The sequence below is a fragment of the Dermacentor andersoni genome, chromosome 1 (assembly GCF_023375885.2).
Source record: "Dermacentor andersoni chromosome 1, qqDerAnde1_hic_scaffold, whole genome shotgun sequence".
NCBI lineage: Eukaryota > Metazoa > Arthropoda > Arachnida > Ixodida > Ixodidae > Dermacentor > Dermacentor andersoni.
The window spans coordinates 160,245,430-160,262,352 of record NC_092814.1 but is presented as its reverse complement, the minus strand read 5'-3'; the positions used below and the strand labels follow the sequence as shown (position 1 = coordinate 160,262,352).

The 16,923-nt window shown below is 46.3% G+C and overlaps 1 protein-coding gene and 1 long non-coding RNA gene across 2 annotated transcripts in view; one reads left to right on the top strand and one right to left on the bottom strand.

The window, feature by feature from the left end:
- LOC140215262 (uncharacterized) overlaps positions 1 to 16,923 on the top strand; it is a 167,258-nt gene that overhangs the window by 106,362 nt on the left and 43,973 nt on the right. The gene's annotated exons all lie outside the window — the stretch shown is intronic.
- On the bottom strand, positions 5,792 to 8,984 carry LOC126547147 (uncharacterized). The gene is made up of 3 exons (XM_055063019.2): positions 8,727 to 8,984; positions 7,869 to 8,351; positions 5,792 to 6,038 (listed from the first exon to the last, which is right to left on the bottom strand). The coding sequence occupies exons 1-2, from the start codon at positions 8,982 to 8,984 to the stop codon at positions 7,938 to 7,940; spliced, it is 672 nt and encodes a 223-aa protein (XP_054918994.2). The 3' UTR covers positions 5,792 to 6,038; positions 7,869 to 7,937.

Genomic DNA, 16,923 nt, shown 5'->3' with positions numbered 1-16,923 from the left:
GATCATCATGTCTTGGGTGCTGAGATGTTGCCTGAAGCCGTACATCGTCTCTGGCATATGATCCGTTTCTTCGAGGTGCTTCTGCAGCCGGCGAAGGACCATGCGCTCCATCACCTTCCCCACGCAGGATGTGAGGGAGATGGGCCACATGTTGTCTATCGTGAGGGCCTTGCCGGGCTTTGGAATGAAGCGGACATCGGCATCCTTACATTCCTTCGGCAACTGCGAGCTCTCCCAGGCTTCGTTAATGTGCTCTAGGAGGCCGCTGGCCGCTGTACCGCTCATGTTACCGAGTAATTTGTAAGTTATGGCGTCCCTGCCGGGTGCACTTCTCTTGTTACTGTCATCTATCGCTGTCCACAGTTCCGTCATGGTAAACGGCCGGTCCTGTTCTTCGTTGTCGGGTCCATCGTACCTCTCGGGTACCGGGTACTGGCCCTTCTCTGTCTTTAAGTACTTGGCCTTCAGGTCTTCCAGGAGCCTGCGGCCGTCTCCTTTGTACGTGTTCAATACTTTGGCGAGGTTGCGATTGGTCGCAGTTTTGCTACTCAGCGGGTCGATCAGATGCCTCAAGAGACACCACGTCTTCCACGTCGAGAGCTTGCCCTGTAGGCCGTCGCAGGTCCTCAGCCAATTTTCCTTACATAGTTTGGTCGCGTGCTCGGTGATCTCTGTTGAAGACGGCTATGCGCTTGGCCAGCTTTCTGTTGTGTCCCTGACGTTTCCACCACCGCGTTAACGAGTGTCGGGCCGCCCACATGTGGGTCAGTCTGGCGTCCACGTACGGTGTCTGCGACGTCGTTGCGATTTCTTGGGTAAATTTATCGAGGGCCTTCTTCTGGCCCCTCGCCCATTCGGTGTAGGTCCTTTGTGTTTCAGCTTGTCCCGATTCTTCCTCAGACGCCTCTTCTTCTTCTTGGGTAAACTTTTTCATCTTGTCCCAATCTGTGATCCGCGCCGTGCCCAGCACAGCCCGATATCGGGAGCCTCGGATCGTGATGCCGATCACGCTGTGGTCAGCCCACAGGTCCACTTCTTCGCTTCTCCAGGAGACGTCTAGCGTGCCTGATAACCACGGCAGGTCTGGCGTGGTGTCCCTCGCAGCACTGTTGCCTTTTCTGGTGGTTACGTCCGGCTCGTTCAGGAGGGCCATCTCGTGATCCTCCATTGCTTTGGCCAATGCTTTTCCTCTCTTGGACTGAAACTTATAGCCCCACGTTGTGTGAGGGGCGTTAAAGTCGCCGATGATCAGGCGCGGTCTGGTCCCCGCCAACCCTTTCGTCTGGCTCACGATGCGGTCAAATTCGTACTGCCGTTGTGACGGCCGGCAGTACGCGCTCATTACAAATAAATTACCCGAGCTGCCAATTTCTCTCGCATGAATTTCGACCAGCGTGTGCTCGCACCCACCCTGCGCCGTGAAATGTTGAGTTGGCGCCACGTTGCTGCGGACGAGCACCGCCGTCCCGTACTCCGTGGGGTCCGTGTAAGTGACGTACCCCGGGAGTCTTGGTTTCCCGTTTGTTTCTTGTAAAGCAATTACATCGGGCTTGTTTTCTTGCCCGTCAATGTGTAATAATAGTTCCGCTTCTTTGTTGCGAATCCCGGGGTAGTTCCATTGGTAAATTACGGTGGTATCCCCCCCGAATTTCTTCTTGTGCTTCTTACATGGCTTCTGCATCATCCTTTCCGGACGTCTCGAGTCGATTGCGCCTTTTCGCGATCGCGCCTTTGATTTTTTTCGGACCGCTCCTTTTTCAGGGACGCGAAGCGGTTCCTCACCGATGTTGAGGCTACGTTTGGCGCTAGGCGCTTGTGCTTCACTGATCGCATCTGAGGCTGACTCTCGACAGCCTCGAGTCGGGCGTCCATTTTGCCTAGCCCTTCATTAATTTGGGAAATTGCGGCCAAAATGGCCGTCAGCTTTCCTTCTCGCGAGATATGTGTCGTTGCCGAGGTCGCGGTCTCTGCGGTCGCCGCTTCCTCTCCGCTCGCGGGGCTCATTTCGGCGTCCATCGCCTCTTGGTTACTTGATGCACGTTGCGTAACCCTAGCCTCACCCGCCGCCTGCCCTAGGCGGGGCGAAGGGGGCTCCCTCCGCGGCAACTTGCGCAAGCCTGTTTAATCTGTTTCTGTTTAATGTAGCGTTACATCGGATCATACGTCTCAAGTTCGCCGTATTTGTTTTCTTTTAACACGATTAGCATTCTTTGCCTACTTCAGCCGTAGTCCCACAAGGTGGAGGGTGAAGAAAAAGCAACTTCTACACATTGCATAAATGGTATTGTGGTGCCTAGCAGACAACATACGGTGTGGCTTTCGCGTGGACGGCGAGAAGGAAGCTGCCATGGAAGCTGAAGAGTTGCAAAGTGCCCCTTGTGAAGAAGAGCTAGCTGAGGCAATGAATGCACTGGGTGCCATGGGAGTCACATACTACGACTACGTCACCGTGGAGGCTGCCGTGGTGACGTCAGAGTGTCAGAGCATCGCCGAGATCGCTGAGAACTCGGTCGCGAGTGAAGCCACGGACTGCGATGACGACGAGGAGCACGAGCCATCTGTCTCGCGTGTGTATCTCTATCTATCTATCTATCTATCTATCTATCTATCTATCTATCTATCTATCTATCTATCTATCTATCTATCTATCTATCTATCTATCTATCTATCTATCTATCTATCTATCTATCTATCTATCTATCTATCTATCTATCTATCTATCTATCTATCTATCTATCTATCTATCTATCTATCTATCTATCTATCTATCTATCTATCTATCTATCTATCTATCTATCTATCTATCTATCTATCTATCTATCTATCTATCTATCTATCTATCTATCTATCTATCTATCTATCTATCTATCTATCTATCTATCTATCTATCTATCTATCTATCTATCTATCTATCTATCTATCTATCTATCTATCTATCTATCTATCTATCTATCTATCTATCTATCTATCTATCTATCTATCTATCTATCTATCTATCTATCTATCTATCTATCTATCTATCTATCTATCTATCTATCTATCTATCTATCTATCTATCTATCTATCTATCTATCTATCTATCTATCTATCTATCTAAGGATAAAATGGCGAACTCATTAACGACTCTACTTCGAGAAAGCTCGCTAAGCGGCCGTGATTGGAAACAGGTGGCACTGCGGCCCACACGCGCCTGCTGCTGCATGCAAGCACGACACTTCGGATTACGGGTCAGCCTTGGCGAAGAGTTTACAAGCGTTGACCCGTGGCAGAGGAGTTTGCGCAATCATTTCCAAGAGTACTAGCAGGTTGATTTTTGACAAAATCACTTGGCGTTGTCTAAACATGTAAGTCAAACAGGGAATTATAAGTGCTGTGCTGTAATTGGAACCAATAATTCACTGCAGCCTGGCGATTTCGTCAATCGTGTCAATGCAAGCAAGGTTGCGCTGGATGCGCATGTGCATCAATGAAACCTAAAATATTTTCATGACGATAACGAGGGGATAAAATACCGCAAAGAATTTATACGTTTGGTTTCTTTTTCTGTCATGCTCAATTCAGTTATACATATCAATTTATGATTTATATTAAGTGGTTAGTTAGTGGTTGCTGCGTTTTATAATTAACGGTAGTAGAGACATAAGTACAGGATTCCAACTGGAGCGAGAGCAGTTCTCTTTCTATAAACATTGTACTGCAGTGAGTGCAAGAAAATTCGTCGCAATGCTCACTGAAAGCTTGGCAAACGCGGTGGCTTTCACGCCCACGTGCTTTCAAGAGACCAAGTTTGAATTCAGCGATTTCACAAATGTTACTGGGCCAAATAATACGTTATGCGCTCCCAGGGCCGTCCCCTGGGTAAGCTTATATTACCATTGGACCATTCGCCATTCCAATAGCCCAGTTCGGAAAGTCGGTGAGAGCATCCTTGTGTTGTCTTCTATCTTTTTGTGGGTGCGTGTGTGTGCGTGTGCGTGTGCGTGTGCGTGTGCGTGTGCGTGTGCGTGTGCGTGTGCGTGCGTGTGTGCGTGCGTGCGTGTGCGTGTGCGTGTGCGTGTGCGTGTGTGTGTGTGAATGGAATGGCAGAGAATTACAAAGACAATCAGGGTTTATGTTCATTTCGGTAATCATATATATGCTCACGCTTGGATGTAACCTCACAGGAATGTCGGTTTCTGACTGCGCCGTTATTCACCTCTAAGGACTTCCTTGCCTCCCACGCTAGGCACTGATGTCCCTTGGTCAAAAAATATACTGAGCCATGGACAACGGTATTAAATTCTAGATGCGGTCATGGGTGAAAAAAAAAATAACACACTCCTTAGGCTTGCTGGCCTCGCCTTGGCGCTTTTCAAGCACAGTGCAAAAGCACTTTCTTTCGAGCGCGTGGCTTTCTCCCCTAAGGCCCTAAGTGGCCGGCTTGTCGCTTTCCGCACGACGAGCCATGGCACTTATGCGTGGGCTCAGAAGCATGAACGGCGAAACAAAGAGCAAGTGCCTTCTGAATTATGGGTCTCGTTCGCGCCCATTTCTATACCAGGGGGAGCCGTCGTTTAAAGCACATGTGCAAAACGCGCCGAGTGTCCCGGAAATCCGAGGACTCGCTCTGAAAAGCAAGAGTTGTGGTCTCCCCTCGGACGCCTTCTACGAGACCGCACAAATTCGGCGATAAAAGTCACGAACGCCGGCGCCCGGACCGCTTTTGTTCAGCTGGCAACGGTTGACGGAGCGCCGCTTCAGACGACCGCCCAGTCCGGCGGCCGGTCCTCGCGTCAGAGAGTTGTTATACAAACACGGCCGCACTGCATTTATTTCTACTCTGCTCCCCCCCCCCCCCCCCCCCTTTTTCTTCTTTCCTTAACCAGGAAGTGAGCGGCGCCTTCCGTTGCCGATCGCCTCAGATTCACCTGCGGTAGCAGCTTGCCCGAACGCCGCTGTGTTCACAGTCCGCACCCATTTTGACGCGCATGCTATAGTTGATCGTATTTTGCTTATGTCGTTTCATAGGTGTCGGAAGGAAGCCCCAGCACACGCGCCCGTGCCTACCAGTATTCACGAACCACAGCATAAACTGCCCTTGTGGCAATGCTTACAAAGCACAGAAGTATGCTGGCCCATTGCTGTCATTTTGATTGCGGTGAAGTTTCGATTACAACACTGAGAGTTCTGGAGCTCTCGCACCTACGCGTGGTAGGTGCTTCACGTTGGCGCTCTTGCCTCATGGGGAAAGTGCCCTAGAATTTTCACCATGAACTGTTCAAAAACAGTTCTAAACCTAGAATCATGCTCGGCTTGTGTCTTTCCATAAAGCGTAAGGTCATGCACGTTACATACGATGCCTACCGGATCAGTCAATCTGTGACGTTTTCTTAAAACGTTATACGGTGTTTGCCCAATGAACAATCTGCCAACTATGCTATGAAGGTTCGCGACTCCTGTGAGTTAAGACTACCATATACAAGATTTAGCTGTAAGTTTCGAGAGATATTGAGCCCCAACAAGTTTTGCGAGGGCATGCTCACTGATGTTAAGGCGATGAACCTGTCCTTCTGCAAACTTGCTTGGTTCCGTCAGGTCAAGACAAACTTACACTCAGCCATTACGTTTCTAGAAGACCACCATACCTGAGTACTAGTCTATTAATTGATCAGTCAGCTCATTTACTCCAGGGTTCACCATTTCTTGCAGTTTGGCACGGTGTGATCTGACGTGTCTTGTGCAAATCATATACGTTAAGCACATGCTGAGCCACATTAAAGAAGGTGACGTAGACGTACTGGTGTGAGCAAATTGTAAATGTATTTACACGTTTCACACATCAAGCGCAGGCAGGAACATTTCAATTCCACGATATCACAGAAAACACAAAGTAGGTAACAGCAGCAAACAAAAGGAGGTGTTCCTAAGGTCCATTGTCGTTATGACATGGGCGAGCACATTGGATGTCTTCCTTTCTCCGCCTTGAAGATTACTTGTCGTTGCTTCGTCAAAGAGCAGCTCGAAGGAAGAAAGAAGAAGGATGGAACTCAGAAGCAGGTCTGAAAAACAGGAATTCAATGATATCGCACTGAATTGGCTGATTTGCAATGTGGTAATAGCAACTACATACATATTCTTGCATAACGACCTTACGTAAAAGCAAGACGCAGCTGACAGAAGAAATTTCGCTGTAAAAAAAATTTCTGAAGCTAACCTTCTTCTGTGAGCAACGTCAGACTTCACAAGACGGAGCTGCTTTGTGCAATGACGTAGCACATCAGTTTCGTAGTCAAGAGTTGAAAACACGTTTGTGAGAGACAAGTATTTCGCACTCAGATGTACAACCACTGGCAGAAATGCAAAGACGAGCCTGCCGGCTGGCCAACGTTATTATAATTTTTAGGCAGCTGCACATATTGCAAAATAGAATTGTTGTTCCCCTGGTCACGTAGAGGAATGTTTGAGATGAAAATATTAGAATGTAAGTATTTTTTAATACTTCAGCTAACTCAAATCTGGCTACTACAGTGCTTTGTTGCATTAGTATTCCAAATTTATTCTTCTGTGAACACGAGAGCTTCGGAAAGGCTCTGCTTTTAATAAATACAAACAAACAAGCTGATAAACTTCGCACTGCATTGTGCGCGGAAGACGAGCATTCAGAAGTCACTGTCTCTACTTCTACAACTCTTAAATATTACCTTTGCGGAATGTACAATATACTAGTCCCGGTAGCTAGCTAATGTTTGGACGCATGAACTGAACTGCCTCTAAAAAGGAGAAAATATATTTGAACAAAGGAAAAAAATTAAATTATGGGGTTTTAAGTGCCAAAACCACTTTCTGATTATGAGGCACGCCGTAGTGGGGGACTCCGGAAATTTCGACCACCTGGGGTTCTTTAACGTGCACCTAAATCTAAGTACACGGGTGTTTTCGCATTTCGCCCCCCATCGAAATGCGGCCGACGTCGCCGGGATTCGATCCCGTGACCTCGTGCTCAGCAGCCTAACACCATAGCCACTGAGCAACCACGGCGGGTGTAAACAAAGGAGGCACAGCCTTTAGTCTATAACTTTCTCAAGATTGAAAGTGTGGATTATATCGGAGGTTACTAAATTTCCTATTCTTTGCTGCAAGAGACCATGAAGCGGGCTTTTCAAAATTACATTTGGAACATGCTGCTAAATCTAAGCTCACTTTTTTCATTTTTCTGTCGCATTTTCTTTTAAAAACTACAAGACCTAAATTTTTCTTACATTTAGGTTATAACATGCTGACTCAAGAATGCGCAATAGTGACGAAAAAGCTGTTTGCTACCCTTTCCCGAGCGGCCATAACGTAGGCTTGGCACCCTTAGAGCAAGTGATGAAGAGGAAGAAAATGCAGTCGAAAAAGGTCATCATTCAGTATTAAATAAGTTCTGCTTGTCTCTATAACCTCTCGCGGACTGGAAAGTGAGCATGAATGCGTGAGCTATGCTGATTATAGAAGCAGTGGAAAAATAATAAAGAAGACATTAACAGTGAAAAAAAAACATTGATTTCATCTTGGAAGCAAACAGTCAAAATAAAACTTCATTTTCTTGGGCATATTGGCTGCTGTAATTTTCATAAAACAGAATAAGAGACTGCACAACAAGTACCTGCAGTTACATGGTTTTTAACGTCTATGCATTTTTTTTCCTTTCTATTGCCTTCCATTTATTCATTCCTTTCTCAAGCGCAGGGTAGTTAACCGAAACCTTCTGCAGTTATTGTTAATCACACTCTTCTTCTTTATTTCTTGCTTTGTTTTCTTTCTGCATCTAATCAGTGTGCCAAGGTAAATGTAAAAGTATCTAGAAAGTAATCTGAAATCAACTTCGTAGCACCCACAAGCATACTTACAGGGAACGCGGACGGGACAGCTCACAGCAACTTGAGAAAACATTGAAATATTGAAGGAGCGATGATGATCTATCCGTAGAAGCCGTGGCCGCCATAGCCACCGTAACCACCGTAACCACCGTAACCACCGTATCCGCCATATCCGCCATATCCGCCGTGTCCGCCGTATCCACCGTATCCGCGGCCATATCCACCGTATCCTCCGTAACCGCCGTGTCCGTAGGCAGGCACCGCCTTGCCGTGCGCCGAGTGGTAAGGAGCGGCCGCCGGCAAGCTGCTCTTGGTGCCAGGCTCGTTGGTCTTGACGACGGCGCGGAAGCCGAGCTTGTCGGCCACGTAGTGCACCTGCCGGTGGCGGCCGTCGACGTCTCCCAGGTAGTAGGAACCGTGCACGGGGCCATATGCAGAGCCGGTCTCGTGGCGGCCGTTCACCGCGCCGTACCCGTTGACAATGTCGTAGCCGAAGCTGTAGTGGCCGTGGTCCTGAGAACAAGCACGGCACACAGCGTCCTCCGTCACTATGCTGTTATGCTAGCAGTGCTTGTGAGTGGCTGAGATACTCCGCCGTACGTATGTAGTATAGTGATTACTGCTTACTGAATGGGAGGATTAGTGGCGATGATATTATCCAACGTTAATTTTCGCACTGGGAACTAAAAAAAGGGGAGAGAATGATATGAACTCCGTCCAACCGTGGGCATATATACAACACAGTAATGACGGCGCAATCGTCGCGCTGTTCGAAACACAATGGTACTTGATTTTACATTGCGCGTGCTCGGGAGGAAGTCAGGTATAACGTAGATGAACTGCTTCGTCTTGTCTAGCATATGTGTATATAAGGAAGAATGAACAAACGTTTTGCTTCCTGTAGGTCTTACTGGAACCACCATGGTGTCCGTAGCCACCGTAGCCCCCGGCGAAAACTACGGCCGTTAGGGCCAGCACCACCGTCAACTGTAAAAAAAAGAAAGGAAGTGAAGAAGAAGAAGAAGAAGAAAAGAAGAAACACAAATAGAGTAGATCACAGGAACAGGTAATGCTGATCTCATATGAAATCTCGAGGTATGTTGTCGCATCAAGCTGCGTTCTTGAACGCGCTGTAGGTGTGAACATGGGGTCTTCGAATGACTACTAAAGAAATCAGATGCACGTAGGAAGCCACATATGTGGTGTAACGCTACTATGCATGCATGATAACAATGCACTGGTGTTTGAACGTCGCTTAGCCGGGTCTCGTGGGACTGCCTGCCGGTGAGGCACCCGGTGGTTAGTCACTACGAGACGTGTCGGCGAGGTGCAATCCCAAAGTCCGCAATCTGCCACCGTTCCAAGCGGCAGCGGCGGAGGCGGAAAGCGAGCGCGCCCGGTTTGCGGCTCGACCCGACTCGAGGTGGCCGCCGGTGCCGTGCAGTGCCCAGCTTACCTGAGCGATCATGTTTGCAATGGCGCGTGCAGGTCAGGACTGATGCTTGTCAGCGAGGAGCATGCTTTTATAGCGCCGAGTCAAGCGAGAAGCGTGCTCTACAGAAACGCCCTGTTGTCTTGTTTCCAAAAGGGCCAGTTTCCAGTCGGCCCGGGTGCCATTCGCGAGGAATGCCGCCCTTCGTACAGCGTTTTCTGCGTCACTCCCAATCGAAGCCCAAGTCAGGTACACACAAGAAAAAGGTGCCACTTGACTGACGGCCTTGGCTGACTTCGGCCACGCAGGCTGCAGCAGACTTGAATCGCAGCCTCATGCTCTGAAATCGGAGCCCTCTCCACGGCTTTTCTTTTCTTAGGTTGAGCGGTGGCTTTAGTTTTTCTTATGATAAAAAAAAAAAAACATCAGAAGAATAACGGTGGCCCTGTCACGTGCAGCCGTGTGGTTTTCATTGAGACCCGGCGCGCCTCTAAACTTATAGCTGGATTCATATATCTGGAGAACGCGTAGCTTCGGGCGTCGCGCCATTGTCTGAGGTAGCAACAATACTAAAAGAGGCGGCAGACACAAACAAATTCCAAGGGAGCGAAAGTGATTGCCTGTTCGAATGCAGCGAGAGCTGCGAGAGCCATCATACACCGCACGAAATCGAAGAGCGAGCTCCGTCCAATGTCAAACGGACTTTGCCTACGCTCAGGCTCCGTGCGCGTCTGCTCGCGAGCGAGACGCTGAACCTGCGTGCTACCGGTGCCAGCAGATGGGCACCGGGATGACACGCGCTTATAAAGCATATTCTGGAATAAGGCTTAGGACGATGGCCAAGTAAAGACAGATGAGGTAAAGGGCACAATGCGAAGACGCGTAAAGAAAATTAAAACCAAGTAAAGACGAAGGAATAACCGACTATCTGTCGCTCTCACGTGATTAGAAAGCATTGTTTTTTTTTTTGGTTTAGGTTCCACTTCTCAATGTTGACGCAATCGCGGACGCAACTAATTTTGAGCTCTTAGAAATAGCTTAGAAATTGGAGGAAGCAGTGTGAGGTCACGTGACGTATACTGGTAGAAAACGTTACGCGCAACAGAGGAAAGATAAGGATGCGATAGTGTCTAATCAAGATGCGGCATCAAAATAAAAAAGCGCTCTTTTCCAACCTGCACTAGTAATGGGGCAGCGACTCCATTCCAGGGCCCACACTCACAAAAAGAAGTTTATACACTAGAAGTGTTTGTAAGAGCAGCTGCCTGTGAATCATGGTGTTGGATTTGTGTTATTGGTGAAGGCGGCCGGCCAATGACAATCAGTACTCGCGAACGGAAAGCTTTGAGAAATCGGCTGCAGTTCTCTTCACTAAGAACTCAAGTATTGGTCTTCAAAATTGGCCTCGGTCTCGCGCTCTGTAGTTTATTCTAGGATATGCTACTAGGCATAACAAGAGATACATGTACAATGTTATCAAACGAAAGGAATCGCTCTATTATAACGGTTCAACAACACCTAGCAGTTTGCTCAACGCAATGTGGAAAAAGGAAACACAAAAGACGAAAAAGATAAAACTCAACAATCGCAAGTGACAATTTTGCCAGAGGTAATACTTGAGCAGTTCTTTCATAGGTTTGTGTCATTAGCTTGAATGAAAGGCTCTATATTTGCCTGAAAAATTAACTGTTCCACAACTATTTCATAATGTAAATGGCGAAAATGTTAGCCCACCTGCACTAGAGGGTTAGCAACTGGTAGACGCCGGATATATATATATATATATATATAATGGACTGCAGATAATTCTGGCGGCGTGTTCGCACGTGCCTACATATTATTCTGCATAGAAAACGCGAGCCGAAGTAGAAAGGCCCTAACGAAAAAAAAAAGCAAGAAAATACATTATCATGCGATGTACAGAGGAGATCATTGTGATGTCATTGATGAAAATAAGTCAGAAGTTGTCGATTAAGCCAATGTCTTGAAGGATTGAAAAAAATAAAATTAAGCTTGACGTTGCTTCGAAGGAGAACGCATGGGATCTAGCAAATTTTAAGAAGCACACCGAATTCTACTAAGCCAACATGTCCTTCCGTCTCTTTAATCTAACGATTACAAAACGTGTTCCATAGTTTGTAACGCACCACAGTTATCACATTACGGGTAGGTGGTCAGTCCAAAACGGCACAGGTTGTAAATGCGGCGTTCAGACGACGCCGATGATATAATGCCTCAAGGTGGCGGGGAAGCTGATGTGGAAGTCTCGTTTTTAAGACAAGGTGAACTTAGTGAAGAAAGTTATGTTCATGAACCGACAGACTCCACAGATGATACCTTTTCACGCGGGCGTATTTCTTTGCCATCGCTAATGAGCCTTCCATTGAACAGTATATTCAATTCAATTCTATTTATTTACCAGAAAATATCCTGGCTGGACTCCTGGGCTAAAAGCTGCCAGAAAACAGCTTGACGGGGTTCAGGAGACCATACATACATGGCAACATGTGGCAGGTCAACTGATAACAGATGCTTAAAAGCATCATACACGAAAGTTATTTACACAGATAGTAGAATATAATTATATATTAATTAAGAACGTGCACTCTTAGTCGAAAAATGATTTGTCTGAAATTTCCTAACTGCAGACATTTGGGGGCAGCTAGATGCGTTTTTTATTGCCGTTTATGCCGCAGTGAGGAATCTGTTCGAATATGGAAGTGGGGCCAGCAGCTGTGGTTATATGATGAATGAAGCAATGTCTCGGGTTACTGGATATTGGTTAATAATCCTGCTTATGTTACATATGCTGTATATAGGGTCATTCATGTGTTGACTTGCTGCATTTCATTATACGTTTGTATTCTTCTCAGTGACCCCCCTTTCGGCATTAATAATAATAATCATCATCAGCCAATTTTTATGTCCACTGCAAAATGAAGGCCTCTCCCTGCAATCTCTAACTACCCCTGTCCTGCGCCAACTGATTGCAACTTGCCGCTGCAAATTTCCTAATTTCCACATCCCACCTAGTTTTGTGCCTCCCTCGACTGCGCTTCCCTTCTCTTGGCACCCACTCTGTAGCTCTAATGGCCCACCGGTTATCCATCCTACGCATTACATGGCCTATTGGCCGCGAGATCGACCTATAGGTGGCAGCACCGTCGCCCCGTTAGTGTGGATGCGTCGCCCGTGCGGTGTGTGGAAGTGTAGGGAGCTACTGTTTTCATTTCGCGATTCTGTGCTTCGTGCCCGCAGAAAACGCTTCATTTACCATCGTGAGATTTTGTTCGGTTCCGCAATGCAGTACATATTGCACAGAGCCAGGGATAAGCTTTCACTACTATCCCGTTGACGCGGCACGTCGCCGAGAATGGCTCGTCAGGCTTCGGAACGGCAAGGCGCCGTCCAAGTATGCGATGGTGTGCAGTAAGCATTTCGACGATGGTGCGTTCAAGCGTTCGCTGACGAAAAAGGATGGTGACCAGTCAAATCTGATATCACGTTTGGGAATCCTAATCGGCAATCTGGGCATTAATGTTTGCTGCATGCGTAGTTGCTGTGTAGTTGCTGTGCGTGTGAAGATCGTTGCAGTCCGCGAAGGTTCGTGTCGGCGTGGTCTGGGATGCCAGTAATGAGTTGCCTGTGCTTTTATATACTTCCGTAAGTAAATTAACCGTGTCTCCACGCATGCAATTTATTTTATATCCTTCACGCGCCGCCTGCGCAGTGAATGCAAAGTTCGCGCTCAGCTGCGAGTCCGTTTAAACGACCGTCACCGAGCGTGACTAGTCACGTTTTCCGTTGTCTTTCCTCAGCCACGGGAACTGTTCTCAGTGTTCCGAAGTGTAAATACGAGCACCGAAATACGACAAGTGTGTACGCATGATTTCGTACAGATTAAACAGTGTCGTTTCGCGAGCCACCAGCGGATGGTCCATTAAGCGATGAACGAACATGCGCGAGCGAATTTATTGCTACTGCTCATATTGATATATTTTTTCTGTATTATAGGGGGGCGGAAAAAATTGAAGCCCGATGCACTGCATTCAAACACCACTGCAAATTCAAGTGCCTGCATGCGAAAGTAATTAAAGGGATCAAATGATTGTGATACAACATAAATTATACGTTACATGCTTTATTTGAGCTTCGTGTAACGGTTGCAACTGGTTATAAAGCGACTCGAAAGCATTTTATAATGGTAGTAACACTCTGAAACTAACTCGCGATTTCGTAGGTCTGGCTAAAAACAAAAATTGATAAAGTAACATAAGTTCTCTAAATTTATCGCATAACGTAAACACATCGCAAATCCGCGAGTCAGCTTAGTATGATGTAATGTAAACAAATCGCGATACGCGCCGCGACCAACTACATCCGAACAACTTGCGGCAATACTTTACCCTGCAGGGCATGTGCAGTTCAATTCTGCTATCTTTGTCTGTTCGATCTCGAGGCCAATACCCAGCTCCATTTTTTCTCTCTGAATGTCAATTAGAATATCGGCTATCCCCGTTTGCTCTCTGAACCACACCGCTCTCTTCCTGTCTCTTAACGTTACACCTAACGTTTTTCGTTTCATCATTCTTTGCGCGGTTCTTAACATTGTCAGCTCCTGACTGGAAGCTTACCATTATCATTGAAAAGGAAGGTGTACAATCAGTGCATTTTACCGGTGCTGACACATGGGGCAGATAATTGGAGACTGACAAAGAAGCTTGAGAACAAGTACCGAGCAAGAAGTGATGGAACGAAGAATGCTAGGCATAACGTTAAGAGACAAAAAGAGAGTGGTTTGCATCAGAGAGTAAGCGGGTATAGCCGATATTCTAATTGACATTAAGAGGAATGCCAGGTCATGTAATGCGCAGGTTATATAACGGTTGGACCATTAGGGTTCAAGAATGGGTACCAATAGAAGGGAAGCGCAGTAGAGGACGCCAGAAGACTAGGTGGTGCCTGAAATTAGAAAATTCGCGGGTGGTAGTTGGAATCGGTTCGCGGAGGACAGGGGTAATTGGAGATCGCAGGGAGAGGCCTTCGTCCTGCAGTGGACATAAAATAGGCTGATGATGATGATAACTTGTCCTCGAGCTTCTTTGTCAACCTCCAAGTTTCTGCGCCATATGTTAGCACTGGTAGAATGCAGTGTTAGTACACCTTTCATTACAATGATTGTGGTAAGCTCCCAGTCAGGATCTGACGATGTCTACTGTATGCACTCGAGCCCAGTTTTATTCTTCTGTTAATTTACTTCTCATATTCAGGGTCCTCTGTGAGTAAGTTACCTAGATAAAAGTACTCCTTTACAGACTTTAGAGGCTGACTGGTGATCCTGAACTCTTGTTCCCTTACCAGGCTATTGAAAATTATCTTCGGCTTCTGCACATTAATCTTCAATCCCGCTCTTACACTTTCTTTGTCAAGGTCCTCAATCATTTGTTATAATTTGTCCCCAGTGTTGCTGAACAAGACAATGTCACCTGCAAACCGAAAGTTCCTATGATATTTGCCGTTGATCCTTACTCCTAAGCCTTCCCAGTTTAATACCTTGAATACTTATTTCAAGCATGCAGTGAATAGCATTGGAGAGATTGTGCCTCCTAGCCTGACCCCTTTCCTGATAGGTAACTTTCTACTTTTCTTGTGGAGAAGCAAGGTAGGTGTGGAATCTTTGTAGATATTTCCCGAGATATTCATGTATGCCTCCTGTACTCCTTGATTACGTAATGCCTCTGACTGCTAGTATCTCTACTGAATCAAGTGCCTCTTCGTAATCTATCATAGCCATATAGAGAGGCTGACAGTAGTGTGCAGATTTCTTGACTACCCGTTTGATGACATGGATGTGATCCATTATAGATTATCCCTTCCTGAAGCCAGCCATGTTCTCTTTGTTGACTGAAGTGTTGCCCTTATTCTATTGCAAATTATCTTGGTGAACATTTTATATAATACTGGGAACAAGCTAATGAGCCTATAATTTTGAACTCTTTAACGTCTCCATTTTTGTGTATTAGTATAATGTTGGCATTCTTCCAGTTCTCTGGGACCCTTGAAGCCTTGAGGCAGTTCGTATAAAGGGCCGCAAGCTTTTCGAGCATGACATCTCGTCCATATTTGATTAAATCGACTGTTATTCCATCTTCTGTCGCTTTTCCCTGGTTCATGTATTGCAAGGCCCTTCTAACTTCATCGCTATTTATAGAAGTGACCTCTATATCCTGTTCATTACTACTTCGCATGGAGGTAGCGTGGTTGCATTGGCTGCTTGATGATGATATTCCGTGATCCGTGGCTGCTTGATGATGATATTACCCTGCTTATCTTGCAGTAGGTACTTTTTAGCTTGTCTTATGCCAAGTTTTCTTCTCACTGATTTCATGCTGCGTCCATGTTTTAGTGCTTCCTCAGTCTTCCTCATGTTATAGTTGTGAACATGCCTTACTTTCTCCTTATTGATCAGTTTTGACTGACAGCTCCGTGAATTCCTTCTGATCTCTTGAGTTGGACATTTTTCTGCTTTGTCGCTACTTTATTAGGTCCTTCGTTATTTCGAAGAGCTTACCTACTGGTTGCTTTGGTGCCGTACCCCCCCCCCCCCCCCCCCCCACCCCCCACCCTTCAATTGCTGCTTCAAAAGCCAGCCTAGATAAGATTTCATTCACTACCTCTATGTCACCTTCATCTTTCTGTTCAAAAACTGCATATTTGTTTGCCTTAATTGGTCTTACTTGTTCTGCTTTTACGTTTACTGCGTCTAGGTTGGCCTGTTTCTTCTTGACTAATTTTACTCTTTCTTTCTTCATATTGAGGGAAATCCTAGACCTCACTAACCTATGATCACTGCACTTTGCTCTACCTATCACTTCTACATCCTGCACTATGCTGGGGTGGGCAGAGAGTAAGAAATCTATTTCGTTTCTTGTTTCTCGATTAGGGCTTTTCCAGGTCTACTGCCTGTTGCTGCGCTTCTGTGTCACGAAATAAACCATCAGTTGGAAGTTAGCGCTCACTCTGTTTTCCGTTCCCTTTCGTTACCCCTACCACCTTCCTTTTTGCTCTTTCTTAGCTGCGCTACAAGCCTAAAGAAGTAATGACATACCAACTCGCCCAAACTGCCACGCTTTTCCTGAAGAAGGTATTCATTAGCCGGACTTTATTCCTTTCCGCGAATTCTGCCAACGTCTCTTCTCTATAGTGTTCCTAGAATCGATGCCGTAGTTGTCAATTGCTTGTTCATCAGTCTGCTTTTTCCACACTTTTGCAATGAAGTCGCTCACGACTACAGTGTACTGAGATTGCACTTTTCTCATCGCTAATTCAACAACTTCCTAAAATTGTTCTATTTGATCACCATCGTGACTATAGGTTGGAGCGTTATCTTGCACTACTTTTATTCTATACCTCCTATTCAGCTTTATTGCGAGTACTGCTACCCTCTCATTACGCTGTAGAATTTATAAATGTTGCCCGCTTTGTCCTTATGGATTACAAATCCTACCCCGCATTGTCTCTTATCTGGAAGTTCTCTGTAGTAGAGGGCGTGGCCGTTAGACAGTGCTGTATAAGCCTCAGCAGTTCTTCTAACCTCACTCAGCTCAATAATATCCCACGCAATGCCTGATAATTCTTCAAGAAGTCCTGCTA

Bases quoted from the DNA above. Each gene is read 5' to 3' on its own strand.
- LOC126547147 (XM_055063019.2), bottom strand. From the start codon at position 8,984: ATGTTCACACCTACAGCGCGTTCAAGAACGCAGCTTGATGCGACAACA. The intron at 8,352-8,726 runs GTTTGTTCATTC...GCTTGTTCTCAG, and splicing joins AGACCTACAGGAAGCAAAAC to GACCACGGCCACTACAGCTT.